Here is a 19689-nt window from a genome sequence, read left to right as displayed (position 1 = left end):
ACAAGTCAGACCCGCCGAGTCAGACCCGCCGAGAGTAGTGATTCTACTCTGCAAGCAGCGTTCGATTGAAGAGCATGCATTTAGTTTTACTAGCGTTTAAGAGAAGTTGGAGGCTACGGAAGGAGTGTTGTATGGCGTTGAAGCTCGTTTGGAGGTTTGTTAACACAGTGTCCAATGAAGGGCCATATGTATACAAAATGGTGTCATCTGCGTAGAGGTGGATCTGAGAGTCACCAGCAGCAAGAGCGACATCATTGATATACACAGAGAATAGAGTCGGCCCGAGAATTGAACCCTGTGGCACCCCCATAGAGACTGCCAGAGGTCCAGACAACAGGCCCTCCGATTTGACACATTGAACTCTATCTGAGAAGTAGTTGGTGAACCAGGCGAGGCAGTCATTTGAGAAACCAAGGCTATTTAGTCTGCCAATAAGAATGCGGTGATTGACAGAGTCGAAAGCCTTGGCCAGGTCGATGAAGACTGCTGCACAGTACTGTCTTTTATCGATCGCGGTTATAATATCGTTTAGGACGATATTATAATTCAAGCCAATGTACATTTAGTTACTGTCATTTAGTTACTGGCCTTTAAAGGTCCAATGCAGCCGTTTATATCTCAATATCAAAACATTTCTGGGTAACAATTTAGTACCTTACTGTGATTGTTTTCAATTAAAATGGTAAAAAAAGAAACCAAAATAGCTTCTTAACAAAGAGCAATTTCTCAAGCAAGAATTTTGCTAGGACTATCTGATGTCACCAGGCAGGCCAAAACCCCATCCCACCAAAACAGGCTGAAATATCAGGCGGCCTTTTCAAACAGCTCTTACACTAAAAGGGAATTATTATCATTTTCACAATTTCACAGTATTATTCGAACCTCAGAGTGTGGAAATATATATAAAACACAGGAAAATCACGGTTTTGGCTGCACTGGGACTTTAAATGTAACTTTATTTCTGAGTTAGTGTTTTAAGGCCGTTGTTAGTGGGCGCAAAACAGAGTAGTGTACAATCAATTTGGAGCTAGATCAGCTATGTACAGTATTAGGCAATGGCATACTGTACAGTGTTCATTCTGGTTTGCATTGACAGACATGCCTATTGTGTTAATGAGATCACATCAACTTGTGGTTTGTGTTGCACAATAGAGGTTATTATACAGACATTGTTCTTATAGCATTGACAGTAAACCCTGCCCATATATGTGCAATCACGCACACAGGAACACACACACACGCTTTATTGCGGCGGCAGATGTTGACAGTTTTTGAGTCGTGTAGGTAAATACCCTGGACTATGACAGGGCCCAGTGTAGGCCATGTTGACACAGCTGTAGGAGGCTCGCTGGGCTGTGTGTGTAGAGTGTTAAACTGGTTGTGTACAGAGCCGGGACCTGGGGGCTGTCTGGACATATCAGATATGTGAGAGGTCTCACTACATGCTCTCACAAGGAAAGAGGCAGCACATCTCATGTAACTACAGCTTCACGTGACTATTTCATAGGGAACTGCCCATGATCACTAAGGAGTGTATTAGCTACCTACTATCTTTTCAATACTTTTAGTAATTGGATTTGAATCTTTGAATATTACATTCAAATGTATTAAATGATTTATGAAATCAAACAATCATTGTGCATGCATGGTCTTAACGTTTCAGACAAGTAATTAAACTGGTAATGGTCGCTTCTCTGGAACTTCTGTGGTTGAGCAATGTCAGTATGCTGCCAGAACATGTCCAGTGTCATCAAAGAAGTATGAATTTTTCTGTGTAATAAACAATCTTAATAACACAGGAGGTTGGTGGCACCTTAATTGGGGAGGACGGGCTCGTGGTAATGGCTGGAGCAGAATCAGTGGAATAGTATCAAACACATGATGCCATTCCATTTGCTCAGTTCCAGCCATTATTATGAGCCGTCCTCCCCTCAGCAGCCTCAACTGCTTAGTAAATAGAACGCCAAAGGTGCATAAAGAAGTCGGCCCCCATGTACTTACCACAAAGGCCTCGTTTGCAAAGTTCGCCGTATTGTACATTGCTCTCCACACAGTATACATGATCCAGATTCTAGCTCCAAGATGGTGGCAATTTAAAAAAACGAAAAAGTAGTTTGTGCTGATTTACTGGCACATTGAAGATGTCGTGCACCGTAGTTTAAGAACTCTTGTGTGTAGTGCTAAAAACAATGACGTCATATCTGAATTCCTCCATCTTTATGCACCTTCACCATTGGAATGTATCCATTCTACGTGAATGTTTTTGCCTGGAGCGATAGATTACAGTTAATCTACGCATAGGGCTGTGATGATCATGGAATTTTGGATGACTGTAATTGGCCAGCCAAATGACCACGGTCACCTACTGTTAAAATTAATGTTTTTTAACGCACATTTTCTCCTCTCCTCCACTCCTGCAGCTATTGAAGCCATATAAATAGTGGGCTGCTGCTGCATTGTGGGGTGCGTTGCCTAGGCAACTGAAGATTCCTTTGCTTGTTTCAGCAATTGTTAAGAGTCCATGTTACGGCAGAAATGGACTCAAACGCACAAATGCCCAGCCGTCCCGTCTTCAGTCAGCAGTTCCACATGTTTTTTCTTCTATCATTTTTAAACGGTTATGACGGTTATCCATAACCGTTGGTTACACGGTTATTGTGCCAGCCCTATAACTACGCATATTGATAATTTAGCTATAAATGATTGCTAATGATATACAACAGACAACATGATTATGGTGCATAAATACAATAAAGTGAGTCATTCCCCAGCCTTGAACAACGAAAAGTCTAACCTCCTTCCTAAGCTTATCCATGGGCTTACATACAATAGGTGTTTGATCATGCCCACATACCCTATGAGGCAATGCATTTCATAAGACTATGCACTGGTGAGAAATTCATACCGTATATTGCATGGCATATTTGTAAATGTCAAAGGTGCTGGAAGTAGCATCCACTAAGATAAAATGTTAAATGGGCTAGTGTGCATTGACAATAGCTGTGTATAGATTTAACACAGAGAAACAAAGACAAAACCTGGTACTTTGGCAAGTTCACTCAAATTCACTTCTAAATTATTGATGTGACAGATTGTTATCCTATGAGGCTTAAGAAACTCCCACACATTTTGGTACTTAAGGAAGTATTCTCTCTTTCGTAACGTCTGAGATCCCCAGAGATTGGAAAGCTGCCGCGGTCATCCCCCTCTTCAAAGGGGGTGACACTCTAGATCCAAACTGTTACAGACCCATATCCATCCTGCCCTGCCTTTCAAAAGTTTTTGAAAGCCAAGTCAACAAACAGATCACCGACCATTTCGAATCCCACCGTACCTTCTCCGCTATGCAATCCGGTTTCCGAGCTGGTCATGGGTGCACTTCAGCCACGCTCAAGGTCCTAAACGATATTATAACCGCGATCGATAATAGACAGTACTGTGCAGCCGTTTTCATTGACCTGGCCAAGGCTTTCGACTCTGTCAACCACCGCATTCTTATTGGCAGACTAAATAGCCTTGGTTTCTCAAATGACTGCCTCGCCTGGTTCACCAACTACTTCTCAGATAGAGTTCAATGTGTCAAATCGGAGGGCCTGTTGTCTGGACCTATGGTAGTCTCTATGGGGGTGCCACAGGGTTCAATTATTGGGCCGACTCTTTTCTCTGTGTATATCAATGACGTCGCTCTTGCTGCTGGTGACTCTCAGATCCACCTCTACGCAGACGACACCATTTTGTATACATCTGGCCCTTCATTGGACACTGTGTTAACAAACCTCCAAACGAGCTTCAATTCCATACAACACTCCTTCAGTAGCCTCCAACTGCTCTTAAACACTAGTAAAACTAAATGCATGCTCTTCAACCGTACGCTGCTTGCACCCGCCCACCCGACTAGAATCACTACTCTCGACGGGTCTGACCTAGAGTATGTGGACAACTACAAATATCTAGGTGTCTGGTTAGACTGTAAACTCTCTTTCCAGACTCACATTAAGAATCTCCAATCCAAAGTTAAATCTAGAATCGGTTTCCTATTTCGCAACAAAGCCTCCTTCACTCATGCTGCCAAACATGCCCTCGTAAAACTGACTATCCTACCGATCCTTGACTTCGGCGATGTCATTTACAAAATAGCCTCCAACACTCTACTCAGCAAATTGGATGTAGTCTATCACAGTGCCATCCGTTTTGTCTCCAAAGCCCCATATAATACCCATCACTGTGACCTGTACGCTCTTGTTGGCTGGTCCTCACTACATATTCGTCGCCAAACCCACTGGCTCCAGGCCATCTATAAATCACTGCTAGGCAAATCCCGCCTTATCTTAGCTCATTGGTCACCATAGCAACACCCACCCGTAGTCTGCGCTCCAGCGGGTATATCTCACTGGTCATCCCCAAAGCCAACACCTCCTTTGGCCGCAATTCCTTCCAGTTCTCTGCTGCCAATGACTGGAACAAATTGCAAAAATCTCTGAAGCTGGAGACACTTATCTCCCTCACTAACTTTAAGCATCAGTTGTCAGAGCACCTTACCGATCACTGCACCTGTACACAGCCCATCTGAAATTAGCCCGCCCAACTACCTCATCCCTATATTGTTATTTATTTTGCTCATTTGTACCCCAGTATCTCTATTTGCACATCATCTCTTGCACATCTATCATTCCAGTGTTAATACTAATTGTAATTATTTTGCACATTAGCCTATTTTATTGCCTTACCTCCATAACTTGCTAAATTTGCACACACTGTATATTATATGTATTTCTGTTGTATTTTTTACTTTGTTTTGTTTTACCCCATATGTAACTCTGTGTTGTTGTTTTTATCGCACTGCTTTGCTTTATCTTGGCCAGGTCGCAGTTGTAAATGAAAACTTGTTCTCAACTGGTTTACCTGGTTAAATAAAGGTTAAATTAAAAAAAAATTTTTAAAAAAAAATTAGTTACCCCTCCTTATATTTAGCTACCAAATGTCAATTAAAGAAACATATCATATAAAAATAAAGCTTTTATTAAAATGTCAAAGCCATTTTCCATTTGAAAACCACAGAAATGCTGACAAAGTCATTTAAGTAAAGTCATTATGATGAATAAGTTACACAGGTCTTTGGCATGCCGATGACATGCACATCTTTAGTTACAGCAAACAGCACAGCATGTCACACTGCTAATGATATATTCAGAGCTTGGATGTTGTAGCAAGACCAACATTCTATTATAAAATAATATACAATAACCCTGTTGCTTCACATGTCAGTTCAAAATGTTCTATATTATTAACATTTCAACAACAGAATTCTTAAAATGATCTTACTTTCATTGTGTTATACAATATCAATTAATAGAAGGGGTCTACAATTAAGAGAACAGCATAAACACACACACCCCTGTGTTTGAGGAATAAGATCGTGCCAATGCCAAAATAATGCAATTCTTGTGTGTCTGTCATCAGTACAACAACTTCAAAATGGCTGCCTTATCTTCTTCAGTAAATACACAGTGAATATTCATTGTATTTACAAGTACAGTAGTACCAATGTCAAATATACACAGGGACTTTGGTACAGAATAGAAAAACATACAACAAAATGCAAATATAGTTTAGAATACACCATATACATCCACATGTCGCTTTGGTCACAGAAAAATAAATAAACAATAATCAAGGCACAAATGTATCCCCTGATAAACCTGCTACAAAAATGAATTACAATAGCTGCTACACCGTTACATTCAACCTTTAAATCCGTGTTCACTTGTGAATTGTGTATAACTCGCCAAACATGACAAAATATTCATATTTATAGAACAACAAATTAAATGATTTCCTTTTTGATAGAGGAAAAATGCAGTAGCCACAGTGACTGGTATTCCAGTTGCGCTGCAAGCTGGACAGCAGGACAATGCATTAGTAAGCACAACAGTAAAGGCAATCTTAGCTATTCCATAAAATCAAGAATACATTCTCCATCAAAACTCCTATTTAAGGTGCTGGTGCCGCCACCTCAAAAGCATTCTTGTTTAGTAACCACAATATCATTCACAGTAAGTCTAAATGTCCACTGTTCAGACTCCGTAAACACCACACTTGCTGAGTATCAGGCAAGAATGAAAAAATCTGCTATGTTACATTGATCGCCATTGTCATCTGTGCAATCAACAGCTCTCCACTTTGCAGATGGATACAGAGCTGATCCATTACAATTTGCACAACAACACTTTAACCCAGAGGGAATGCTTGATTTAAATACTGGCACCCCTCTCAACCAAAGCTTGCACAACGATGCACATTGATGGCACAAGAGCCGAGACAGGAACTGCCTCTCCAAATTAGAGATGCTCACTCTGTCTGTCCACCAGTGTAGCCACTATCACAGTGCACATAAATCAGTGCCACCTGTTCAATGACCAGAAATTACCTTCAGATGGCCTGTACCATTAGCAACTTTTGCTAAGTTGGGGTAGTGAAGCCCCACTGGCTACATATCCAACCCCTTCCCTTTCGATAAAACACCAGTTGGTTCAATCCTCAGTGTCAGGCTGGACCCCCAGCATGATGTGGAGCTCTTCGGCCGAGTAGCCCAGAAGATTCTGCAGGTCACAGACGAAGCGGTAGACGTAGCGCTTGCCCGAGGTCTTGTGGATGATGTTCTTGTCGTAGTAGTATCGCAAGCCACGGCTCAGCTTCTCGTAGTTCATCTTGGGCTTGTTCTTCCTGCGGCCCCAGCGTCTAGCCACCTGGAGGAGGAAAGAGAGAATGATAAACGTCAATGGAAAACAGAGTCCTTCACTACATCTTGATGTCCTCTGATGGCTCGTGTTGAAGACTTTTCTGGTCCTGTAAACTAGGGGTGTTGCCGATCTCGTCATACTCGTATTTGTAATTGTATCCATTTTAATCACGGACGACCCGGAAGTGAGGTTTAAATGCCGGTAAAGCCTATACCTCAAGTGTGGGGGTATTTATTAAGCTACTCAGTAAGTAGACAGACAAAAACATATGTCCTCAGCAAAGTCGACGGAAAATATAACTAGATTGATAGCTAGAACAACAATCACTAGCTATGGATTCTGATTCACACAATGTTTGTAGATGGGGAGTAATGTGCCCTGATACGAGTGTGTGAGACGGAGCCCCGATTATTTCTGTCTGGGGAAATAAGAGCAGAGGGAGAATGGCTTTTTCTAATCCAATCGTTGAAGCAGGCTCAAACGATACCCCGCCCGTTTCTTTACAGATGGAAGAACTAGCCAATAGTTCTTTAGAGCACAAAGGGCTTCACACTGTTTGAGTGACAGAGAGATGCGTGCTGGCAGCTGACAATTACTTTTTTAATTACAAAAAATACTTGTCATAATCGCATTCCCGAAAATTCTCCATATCCGTTGCGATACTCTTTTTGTCAGAGTACTCGGTACACCCCTACTATAACCCTTGTGGCTATCTCCTCCACAACCTGATATACACATATTGTATGAGGCCAATTGACACTCACCTCATCTGGGTCAGTGAGTTTGAATTCCCAGCTGTCTCCTGTCCAGCTGATGATGGCCTGACAACTCTTATCAGTCAGGAGCTCCAGCAGGAACTGCCACAGCTGGATAGGACCACTTCCTGTTGGGAGGAAAAAAAAGGCAGAGGAGTCAGACGGCGATCAAAAGGCATAATTTGTGTATACACAATTGCAGTGTACTGTTTTGAACTGGAGTTGAAACTGGGGTTGACAGAGAGATAGAAAGTATTCCATACAAGATGAGCTGGGTTTGACTGTCACTGGGTTCATGAACTCACCAGTGAAGCCAGCCAGCACGGCAGCAGGTATGACAGGCTTTCCCAGTTCCACAGGCTCGTTCCTCTCCTGGACGTAGTCCTTGAAGGATAGGCCCTGCTTCCCCAAGCTCAGGGGGCTGCTGTTGTACTCGTCCTCAAAGCTGTCGTGGGACGGCACCCTCTGGTTGTCTGCCAGGGAAGACTGGCTACCCCTGGAGCGCAGCATGGACTTTGGCCCCTCAATGCTGTCCACGCTCTCCAATGAACACAAACTCTGGTCCTGGGATGAGACTGTGGATAAACAAAGCAGAGAGATGGTTAGTTCAACTGAACTGGATCAGGTTAAGGGACTATCACTGAATTAAAACATCTGTTGAGAATCGCTTACATGTGTTCCCTTGGAAAATGAACACTAATTAATTAACATTGATTAATAGCTTCCAGACAACAGTGGGTTGGCCTACTCACAGGCTTTGGAGATTTGCCCTGCGCCTGGGTTGCTCCTGATGTAGCTGACATTGACCGTGCTCAGCTGGGGCTTAGAGAACATGGAGAACTCCTGATCTCGGGTCAGCAGGGTAGTCTTGTCAGATGTCTCAAACAGCTCTCTCAGCAGACTACTGCTGTTGTCAGGCACCTGCAGGACACACTGGGTCTCCTCCAGACTGAAGCCTGTAGAGAAGAACATATGCCCACTTAACTCATCTCATCACACCCATCCCTCAGAGACCTCTTTGGACAGCTTAAAGGCCCAGTGCAGTCAAAAGTGTGATTTTCCTATGCTTTATATATATATATATATATATAATAATACTGTGAAATTGTGAAAATTATGATATTGCCCTTTTAGTGCAAGAGCTATTTGAAAAGACCGCTTGAAATGTCTGCCTTTTTTCATGGGATGGAGTTTTGGCGTGCTTGGTGATTTCACTAGACAGTCAATTTGTTAATAGACCAATAAGAAAGAGTTTCAAACCTCTCTGCCAATAACAGCTAGTTTTCAGTTTTCCCCTCCCCACTCAGACCACTCCCAGACAGTTTATTTTTGACCATTTTAATTGAAAACAATCACAGTAAGGTACTTAATTGTTACCCAGAAATGATTTGATATTGAGATATAAAAAAATGGCTGCATTGGGCCTTTAAAGCTTCTGATGTTCAAATGAAGCTGAAGCCAAACTGTTTTGTCTATCTGATGTTTACTTGGATTTGAACCCTCTGGTGGTTAGTTTGTTTTTCTAATGGACACTCACCGACAGAGCTCATCCAGTTGGTTACTGAGGGCACAACACTGCTGAGGCATTTGGATTCTTCTCTCTCTTGACACTCTGGAAGAAAACAAGGGAGGATAAAGTCAGGAACCGTCAGAAATATTGTTATTTGATTTGAGCATGTATCTCTTAGCCAAAGGGTACAGTAATTCTACAGAACAAAGAAACCCTTTCCACCCTTATACAAAAAAAAAAACGGATAGGTATCAGAAACATTGAAATGACTTCACCTATTCTTTCCTCCATCTGCCTTCCACACAAACACCATCTGACTAAAAAGTTCCACCACCATTGTTACCTTTCATCATCTGGTCCAGGTGCTCCCACAGGATGTCACCCACAAAGTCTGGGGCCAGGTCCAGGAAGCTCTCCTTGCCCAGGTCACACAGCTCCTGGCCGTTCATGTCAAATTTAAAGAAGTGGACGTTGGCCAGGCTGAACTCACTGGCCGCCCAATGGAGCCACTGCATCACGTGCTGCTTGGTCCACATATGAGGGTCTGTGAAAGCGAGAAAGAAAAGAGATAGGGCTAAATTACTAAAAAGTTTATGGACACCTCAACAAAATACACCAGTCTTTGTCTTGATTTGACTTAACTAGGCTTACTTTTTAATGATTAAAGGACAAATCTCCATTTTTGATGTAAATGGTATGTTATAGAAGTGTCCAGACACTGTTTTTTGCGATTTCACTTGGTTTTGAGAAACTTACCACACCAGCAATAGACTTCCTAATTGCTCCTTCTGCAGTATGGGGCCACGGATAAACATGAACCAAGACTCCCAAAGAAAACAAAATACGTCCTTTTTCGAAACAGCCAATACTTTTCTGTGTGTGAGCATTTACGTGCTTTTTCGTTCCCATTGTGGTAACACGAGAAACAAGAAAGCACGTGCATGCTCGCACACGGAAAAGTATCGCTCGAGTCCAATAAAATGGAATATAAAGTTGCGGATAAAGTTCGGAATTACATAATTTCAAGTGTACAACATCTAAAGACCTTTTTTGCCTTTTCTAAAATGACATATTTGGGTGTTTTTGGAGCCTTTGTTCATGTTTATCTATGGCCCCCATACTGCAGAACGAGCAATGAGGAAGTCTATTGCTGGTGGGGAGCTCTCTTTCTCCAAACCAAGTGAAATCGCAAAACAAATGTCTGGACACTTCTATAACATGCCATTTACATCAAAAATAGAGATTTGGTTAAAAAAGGTGAACCTGTCATTTAAACAGGTGAAAAAAAGGCTTAAACACTCAACAGGTGGGAAAATGTCATACAAAACATTGTGTTAAAGAGTAGAAATCAGGAGCTAATCTATTATGGAAGCTGGGCTGAGTACAAAGCCTTCAAAATGAGCCCAAAATGACTGATCTCTAATCCAGTACAACATTAGCTAGGAATTGAACAAAAAGTAAACAATGTCATCCTTGTAGAAAACATAAATAGAAATGAAGAAAAAGGGAGGACAATGAGAATGAGCAGGGGTAGAACGTGACTCACTGTTGGAGATGCCACAGTTGCGTTGGACCTTGGAGAAGCCACTGAAGCTGTCCTTCAGGGCCTGACTCATCACTGCCTTACTGCACGGGGTCAAAAGAGGAACAGAGCAGGGGCCCATGTCTGGAGAGAGGACAAAAAAAAGTTTGATTACTCTATGAAGCAACCTTTCTTATGTAATAACATTGTTTTAACAGTGTCATAACATTGTTTAAAGACCCAGTGCATTCAAAAACGTGCATTTCCTGTGTTTTATATATATTTACACACTATGAGGTTAGAATAATACTGTGAAATATTGAAAATGATGATGATGCCCTTTTAGTACAAGAGCTGTTTGAAAAGACCGCCTGAAATTTCAGCCTGTTTTGGTAGGATGGAGTTTTGGTATGCCTGGTGACATCACCAGGTGTTTAATTAGTTAATAGACCAATAAGAAAGAGTTCCAAACCTCTCTGCCAATAACAGCTAGTTTTCAGTTTTCCCCTCCCCACTCAGACCACTCCCAGTTAAATTCTTGCTTGAGAAATTGCTCTTCGCAAAGAAGCTATTTTTGTTTCATTTTAATTCAAAACAATCACAGTAAGGTACCTAATTGTTACCCAGAAATTACTTAATATTGAGAAGAAAAAAAATATATGCTGCATTGGTACTTTAAAAATAATCTAAATAGGGTTCAGACAGTTTAAATGGGCTAGCTGCAGTGGACCTGGATGAGAGATTGATTAACAAAGTTTGGGTTATGGATCATTGTTAACCACAAATAAACACCAGTTTTTCTATTTATCATTAATTAAAACCAGTATGCCAGCAATCAGTTGAACTACATTGTTAACTGTGGTCCTCTGTAGCTCAATTGGTAGAGCATGGCGCTTGTAACGCCAGGGTAGTGGGTTCGATCCCCGGGACCACCCATACGTAAAAATTTATGCGCACATGACTGTAAGTCGCTTTGGATAAAAGCGTCTGCTAAATGGCATTTTATTTTATTTTTTAACTTTGTGACATGTCTCGCGAATAATCTTACTAATAGAGTTTGGTCTGACTTTGACCTGCGGTGATTAGTTGGTATAGGTGTTATGAAAGTGCTTTGGTGTAAAGTAGAGGGCTAGAGTGATGTGGCACTCATTGGTAGGTTGTGGTGGTGGCGTACCATGCGAGACACAGTTGAGGCCAGAGGGCACCTCCTGAAAAGACTGCTCATCGTCTGAGGGGAGGAAGTATACCGAGAACAGAGACATGGGATCTTCAAACAGGTCAAATGCTGCCTGCCGCTGTGGAGGACAAACACATAAAAAACAACATACTGTTAGTTTAAATTAAAAGACACAAAACATGTATTTTGCCTGATGATATAAGAAAGCCCCATACTACTGTATGTCTACATAATTTGATATATTAGGTGAGACAAGTATAGCCCTGTACTGATGACCAACACCTGATCACCCACAGATACTGTGAATCATTTAGGAAATACCTCATTCACTTTTTCAGACAGAGTCACATAAAGTGAGATAAAAGACTAAAGATAACTGGGCAGGCAAAAGCAAAGATAGAAAAAACGATGTATGTGGGCACTCCCTTTCAGTAGAACCAATCTGTCATCATTAGTCAAACATCAGGCCTTTCTCATTCTCCCAGCTAGGCCTGGCCGTGAACCGCTGGGAGAGGACGACCATACATGGTCTTCCTGTTCCGTAGCAGAACTAGAAACTCCCCTTGATGCAGCTGGCAGCAGTTCAGCTCTGAGGGTTTATGAAACAGCGTAGGCGGCTGCTTTTTGAGAAAAAAAAACTCTACCCCCTCCTCCTCTTCCCTCTATCCTTCTCTCTCCCTTTTCCCTCTCTCTCTCGTTCCCCCTCTTCAAATCAGGTTAGACAAACCAGGCTCTTCTTCACAATTCTATTAGCTAAGATGGAGCCCTTTTTAGATTAGCTCTCTGTTTGAATCTGCACTGTACCCATCTCAGACTTCTTTTGACATTATACAACCAAGCCGCACATGAGACCTTAACAAATCATTAGGACATTGATAGTAAAGATGTAAGCTAAAGTGTCATTTGTGCGCCTGTCTATTACTATAAGGTACGATAATTTTTTATTCAAATAACTCCCCACACTCGAAGTGGAGAACCAAACACCATCCTTTTTCATACATTAACTGTTTAATGATTTGTCTATTTATTTAGCCTTAGAAAAGGTAGGCTGGCACAAACAGGGCCCTCAATGTCTCAAGAACATTTTTTCCTGCTAGTTGCCAAGGGGACTAATTGAGTTAGTGGCAGTAGAGAAGGTGGAAAGACTGAGAGCCTCTCCTCCATCAGCTCCCCAATTATCTTCACATGTAATATGCCTGTCCTCTTTCCTTATTGTCTTGTGGTTAAAGTTAGAGGAGAAGAATAGCAGACACAAGTGTGCTGCAACACACAGGATTTGAAAATAAATCTCTGCTGATATTTGATCTTTGGAAGCCGTGCTTTCTTAACTCCCCAATAGCCTTAAGTGAAGGGTGCTCCAACTCCAGTCCCGGAGAGCTATTGGCTGTGCAGGATTTTGATCCAGCCTTGCAGTATCAGTTGTGATACAGTAGTCCTATATGTACTATACACAACTCCATCTCCAGCACTACGATGTATGCGATTTTGCTACTTATCTACTGTATTAGTAGCACAGCCTTGTGAAGTCTCACCTTGAGGCTGGAGCGATAGCCAGTGGACAAGGGGGCCACTTGGTCCATGCTGAGGTCACACATCAGGAATCTACAGGTCAATTACAGAGAGAAACTTTATGAGCAACACTAATACACATCAATAATGACATCACACTGGATGGACATTTTTATGATACTGTATGTGTCTCTGAGGGTTGTAATATGTTTCTCTACAATGACAATGAATTCGCAGCCAGCCTATAGATCAACTGCTCTCCTAAATAGTAACAACAAAATGTGCAATGTATAAATATGATTATATTACAATGTCTTATTTTATACCGAGCACATAATGGTTTAATAGAGCCTAGATTGTGTTAGGCTATTACATGATATGCATAAAGCCTGCACATTGAATTCAATAACCTAATGCATTGGCACACTTTCCAAAGCAACCTGAACACTATTGAATAAATAGGCTATTGATTTGGCTAGTTTGGGGAATTACTTACACATGTTAAAAACATATATATTTTTTTTACAATAGGACAACTATTTCACACACACCATCATTATGACATCACGAATGGCTGAGACAGAAAAAGAGCATAATTCTCTCATTGGTCACAAGTTGAATCGGTCCCCGAAATGACTCAAGGCCCCTCATGGTAGGGGAGGGTGGTCCTTCATATTAGATTAGCGGCCGCAAATTCAATAGTGTTTCCACTGATATAGCCATGTTGAATAATTCGTAAAGATATATTTAATATTAGTGATAAATTAATCGTTACCCCAATTTAAATAATATTTCGCATAGCCTACAAGGCATGGGATGGGATTTACCTTTGGGAATAATTCCACCGCAAAACAATTATCGCAAATGTCATGTAGAACAGAAACAAACTATTCAGGAAAGCAGTATAGAGTAAAATGCCACATTGACAGATTGTCTGGGAATAGATCAAAGAACGATAGAAGAGAGACCAATCAAGGACCTACCTGTTGAATTGATCGGCTGTTCCTCAAAACAGCAACAGTGTAACGTTAAATTATATTCCTTTTCGATATTGAACAATTATCCTATTCAATGTTGTATGTGCGCAGGCCTATGCTGTATTTTAGTATTTGTACTTTCCAGATACACTGACCAGTATCAAATCAAAACAATGCACAGTCTTGTTTCTTCTTGTGTGTTTGATGAGCGTATCTAGGCAATGAGGAAGTGCAGCTTTTTTTTTGCTGTTTTCATTGCGCGCTGTGTAGCTCAGTCAGTGGGAGGAGCGAGTAGTAAACAATTGGCAGCACGTGCCCCTCAGTGTTTTTCATCCAATGACTGATGCTTTCCTCACGCCCAGTGGAAAATTATCATAGTGGAACATATTCAACGCACTTTACCGCATGTAAACAGTGTTGCAGTTATGTCATAATTAAACATTTATTAGCGCTGACAACGTGCAGAAGCCAAGCAACTCTGACGCACTTATCCAGAAATATTGTCAGGGATGAATGATGATCAAAATCACACTCAGCTCAGTAATTCATAATAGCCTACTGTGAAATGGCCATGTGAATCTTACACTTTGATGGTTCAAAGGCAGTGCCACTTGAGAATAAATAAAAAAGATGAGAAAAGTTTCCTCAAGGATATCAATCAATCAATTAACCAACAACAATATTTTTGTTCACTGATATGTTTCAGCCTAGATCACAAACATTGGCCAAAGAGAGATCAGGAAGTTATAGAACATATTACTTCAACTACGGTGCCCCCGCACATTGACTCTGCACCGGTACCCCCCTGTATATATAGCCTCCCTACTGTTATTTTATTTTACTTCTGCTCTTTTTTTCTCAACACTTTTTTGTTGTTTTATTCTACTTTTTTATTTAAAATAAATGCACTGTTGGTTAAGGGCTGTAAGTAAGCATTTCACTGTAATGTCTGCACCTGTTGTATTCGGTGCATGTGGCCAATACAATTTGATTTGAGAAGATTAAGAATGGCCTGATTATTTTGTGTTGGTCTATTTAACATCTGTATGTCACAGCATTTCCCATCATGTCTGCATGAGTGGATACCTCCATCCTTAAATTATGCAGTGTAAATTACCATTACCACATCCTCCCAGACACACCAGGGGGGCTTCCCTCTTATGTTCTCTATTGCTCCTCTATTGTTTGTCAAGCAAGGGGGAGGCCAGTGACATCAGGAATTCCCATCAGACCAACTCTTTGAATGCCCTACACTTTGAAGTTTGCAGTTGTGTCTAAAAAACACTATTTTGCTGAAAACATATTTTTTAACCCTTTAGTATGTGTACTTTACTGTATTTATACTTGGGATATTGCTTTTCAACAGTAACAGTTCAAAAATCGCTGGAGGACGTCTTTAAATGGAACCTTTGGGAGAGAAGCTTTAGATTAGTAAAGTTTCAATGTCTAAGCTTGGTTGAGAAGGTTGTGTTTTGATATGTAACCATGAACCTCAACATGCTGTATTTATTTTGAATCATGTAGCATTTGTACATCTTTGCAACTTTGGTATTTTACCCCAAAGTTTCAGGAAGTAGAATAGTAGAGGGCCAGACTTTGGTAGCCTTTATTGGACATAACAGAGGGCTCAAATAAAGTGTTGCCACTTGTGTCTTAGTGATGAGTATGAGGTATTTCTTCTTATGATGATGTCTGTAAGCCTGCAGGGACCTCCTTTAAAAATCACACTTACATAAAAAACCAGGACAGGTCAGAATTAAAGGAAACCATTTCAGAATGCTGGCACATAGCCTTATAATTAAGTGCTGATCCACAAAAGATGTGGAGCACAGTACTAACCCTTAGAATTTCTACCTTGATATCACTCTTATCCAGAGCAATTAGGGATACCTAGTCAGTTGCACAACTGAATGCATTTATCCAAAATGTGTCTACCGCATTTACCCCAACAACTCAGGAAAGTGCAGGGGGCTGCCTTAATCAACAACCACAGCACAGTTGTTGTTGGGGAGATAACTGCCTTGCTCAAGGGCAGAACTACAGACTTTTCAACAAGTCAGCTTGAGATTCAAACCAGCAACCTTTCGGTTACTGGCCCAATGCTCTTAACCACTAGGCTACCTGCCGCTGCGAATATTATAGACATAAACCCTCACTCAAGGCCGCCATGCTCCATTTCCACCTTTTTCTTGTATTGAAATCAACCGGTTGATTCATACATATGATGATGATGATCACAATGGCTATTGCTTAATTAAAATGGACAGCAGCCCTGTATTGAAATGGCCACGAGAGGTCAGATGACAATGAGAAATTATGTGAAACACTAATTTTTATGTAACATCGTTCAACCAATGAAAATATCAATCTGGCCTATTGAAACCTTTGTTGGGTTGCAGGGCAAGTTGCCCGGGTCTGCAAAATGTGATTTAGCTTTTCATTGCACTCATTGCATCCACTGTTGCTAAGCAACTCACAATTCCTTCTCTGTCTGTTTCAGTGCTAAATGTGAACAGAGGGAGAGAGACGAAAGAGAGAGCAATGACGGAGAGAGAGAGAGGAGGGAAATGAGAAGGAGAAAGAACCAGGGATGGGTGTGTGCTGACTGCTGACAAGACATAGACCAGCTTTGAAGGATGTTGATACCTGGCTGCCAATGAATCTACTGCAGATCTGGAGCCTATCACTGATTGATAGAAAGAGCAGCATGTGGAAACAGTTATCTTGGAACAAAGAACCACATTCTCTTGTGAACGCTGGCCTGCGGCCTGCTCAGTTATGGATGTTGGGAAAGACCACGAAAACAGTGGCAATGAAAGGTTTCTCATACTCACGACCAACCATCACGACCAATCACTCATCTTCATTGATTGGTACACATAATGTCTAACAAGAGGGCAATGTATTTAATGGTGCCTACACAGAAGACCGCTCAAACTACTCCTCATAAGACATTCTATGTGTTCCCAGATAAGCTTATCCTACAAAATCATGACACGTTCTAACATGACTAACACATCATACCCAGAGTGATGCTACTTTTTTAACAGCTTTGTTTTGGCCTCACCATTTTCTTTTGCATGACTCATCAAGTTTTCTTATTTTCTTTTCTTGGAGTATTCGCAAAGGCCTGAACGATTGAGCGTCCAAGTTCAACAGAAATAAAAGCTGAGTGCAGTGCACACACAGCAGTGAAATGTGCTCAGGCATCTGGATGGACAGACCCCTGCCCCACCGTCAGGCCCCTCTAGAGAGAACCCACCGTGAGAAAGTCTTCCATAAAATAATCTCCCAGAGTCGACCTGCTGCTTCGCTCAGAACACTACCGCTCACCGACAGAGAGCCTCTCAGCAGATGGCTGTGCGGCATACCAAAATAGAAGGAGTTTGCATATTTTTATTTTCCCTGGTGTCTTTTTCAGTCCTGAGTGCATGATGGCTTTTCCATACAGAACGGCACATGTTGAAGCTGATACTCATTGTATAGTAATGGTTCCTCTTTTTTTGAAGTTTTACTTAGGCATTTCACACTTAAGAGGCAGTCACTGTTACCATCCCGACTCCTGGAAGGATTGGTACCAATGTGTACCATTAAAGCCGTTAAGTGTCATGACGTAGGTTGGAATCAAATGTTCCTCTCCTTACTAAATATCTCCCCTGATGAGCACTAGACTAGTTCTTTTTAAGATCCACTGGTCCACAGAAACACAGAGATTCACCTGAGCCCAAGGCTCAATCTGTGGAATGAATGTAAGCCCAATGGGCATTGTAAAAGGTAGAGTACCAAATACATTTGAAATTTGACACTAAATCTACCTGCTCATCTGTCCATATTAAACTTTTGTTATTACTGACATCATCAGTCTGTGATAGATTGACCCATTTCTACATCTCCACTTGGTTGGCAGTTCTGTGAAAGTACATGCAGCCATTTGTTTTGATTGGCTGGGGTTGATTTGCTTGGCTATACCTCCCTCTGCTGGCGAACTCAAATAAAAATAGACTTCTGCAAATGTATTTAAAAAAAACTTGAAATGAGCTGAGGTTTTCAGTCCAATTACTCTGCTTAATTTTATGGCTGAAATGTACACACCACTTCACATATTTATTCTCACATATTTATTCAATAATTTGATGATCATTTGCTAAATCATAATACTGAACAAGTCTTCAATCAGAAAAGTACCACATTATGGTTTAAGGTGTCCTTGTCCAGGGACTTGTATGATTTGACACACTGGAGTGTACATTAAAAATTTACAATAAATGTATTCAGGGATAACCATATGAGTACACAATATATCCATACAGCTTAAACAGTTATTTTTTAAAAGGCTATTGACAATGGGCACACAATTCAGCCTCTAACTAATATGATATCTGAATAAAAACACTGCTCAGTTGAGATATCCCAAAACATGCTCTGGGCACAACAACAGCTTATTCAGAGAGCCAGCCTCCCCCACTCAGTTTTGTGTGTAAAAAAAAGAAGCAAAGTGAAAAAATTATGTGACCATTTTTCATGTGTAATTAGGCAGTGAAATGCGATCCCTTGCTGCAGAGAGAAATCGGCAACCCCGAGCTCCGAGCTGGAGTCAATGGCTTCCAGATTTCAATCCCGACCTCCACTGTCTAGACTCAACGTTGCTCTTTTTCTCCCCTCCCTCCCTCCCTCCCTCCCTGTCGAAAACAGACTCTACACAAAACAGACTACACGAAACACCAAGAAGCCGGGAGGTTCGGTTCTCTGCCCCCCCTCCTTCTTTCTCCCTTTCCCTCTCCCTATTTAGGGGGAGAGAGGGATGTGAGACACATTGTGGCAGGCCAGATGTGGCAGTGTTGTCGCTCTCTCCTCACACACCACAAGTGTCATCTAGGAGAGGCGAGAGTGGCGTGTCCTGGGGGCCATGGCGGGGTCACACAGATCCCTCTCTTCCCCCTCCTTTTACACGGGACAGTCTAGCCCAGGTCCCTATCACTCAACACTAACCACTGGACCATTAGGCTCTACAACCTCAACGTATCTACAGATGACATAGCTACTGAAAAATGACAGAAAGTGCAATAATGTCAGTAACATTCATGCTTGGTTTATTTGAACTTTTCCTGATGACAAGACAATGGTTAATATTCCATTGAGCATAGATTTTTTATGTGGGGATGAGGCAAATATGGTGATGAATGACAACAGATCAACTGTTTTTTTTCTCATTCAACAGATAAAAAATAAATAATATGCCATTTAGCAGACGCTTTTATCCAAAGCGACTTACAGTCGTGCGTGCATACATTTTTGAGTATGGGTGGTCCCGGGGATCGAACCCACTACCTTGGCGTTACAAGCGCCGTGCTCTACCAGCTGAGCTTGATTGTCTTCATTCAACCCAAAAGAGCTCAGTTCAAGGGTCCTGCTGGTATACCCAATAAGGTATTGTACAGGGTCGTCATTGCCAATCAAGACTGTTAGCTCTCTGAGCTAAAGCCTAGAAGTTGCAGGCAA

At 41.5% G+C, this 19689-nt stretch overlaps 1 protein-coding gene across 1 annotated transcript; it reads right to left on the bottom strand.

The window, feature by feature from the left end:
- Positions 1-5003: 5003 nt before the first annotated feature.
- Positions 5004-14414, bottom strand: LOC121579360 (protein C-ets-2). The gene is made up of 10 exons (XM_041893896.1): positions 14197-14414; positions 13237-13306; positions 11702-11822; positions 10552-10671; positions 9349-9549; positions 9033-9107; positions 8248-8451; positions 7801-8070; positions 7505-7623; positions 5004-6746 (listed from the first exon to the last, which is right to left on the bottom strand). Exons 2-10 carry the CDS (start codon positions 13297-13299, stop codon positions 6531-6533), a joined length of 1389 nt encoding a protein of 462 aa, XP_041749830.1. The 5' UTR covers positions 13300-13306; positions 14197-14414; the 3' UTR covers positions 5004-6530.
- Positions 14415-19689: the final 5275 nt, after the last annotated feature.

This window comes from Coregonus clupeaformis, chromosome 13, assembly GCF_020615455.1.
Source record: "Coregonus clupeaformis isolate EN_2021a chromosome 13, ASM2061545v1, whole genome shotgun sequence".
Classification (NCBI taxonomy): domain Eukaryota; kingdom Metazoa; phylum Chordata; class Actinopteri; order Salmoniformes; family Salmonidae; genus Coregonus; species Coregonus clupeaformis.
Note: the sequence above shows the minus strand (reverse complement) of the source record. Positions and strands in the feature narration are given on the sequence as shown.

Excerpts from the sequence above, each read along its gene's own strand:
- LOC121579360 (XM_041893896.1), bottom strand. The coding sequence starts at position 13,299 with ATGTGTGACCTCAGCATGGACCAAGTGGCCCCCTTGTCCACTGGCTAT. Across the intron at positions 10,672-11,701 it reads CCTCAACTGTGTCTCGCATG|ACATGGGCCCCTGCTCTGTT; the intron begins GTACGCCACCAC and ends TCCTCTCTCCAG. Across the intron at positions 7,624-7,800 it reads CGTGCTGGCTGGCTTCACTG|GAAGTGGTCCTATCCAGCTG; the intron begins GTGAGTTCATGA and ends TCCTCCCAACAG.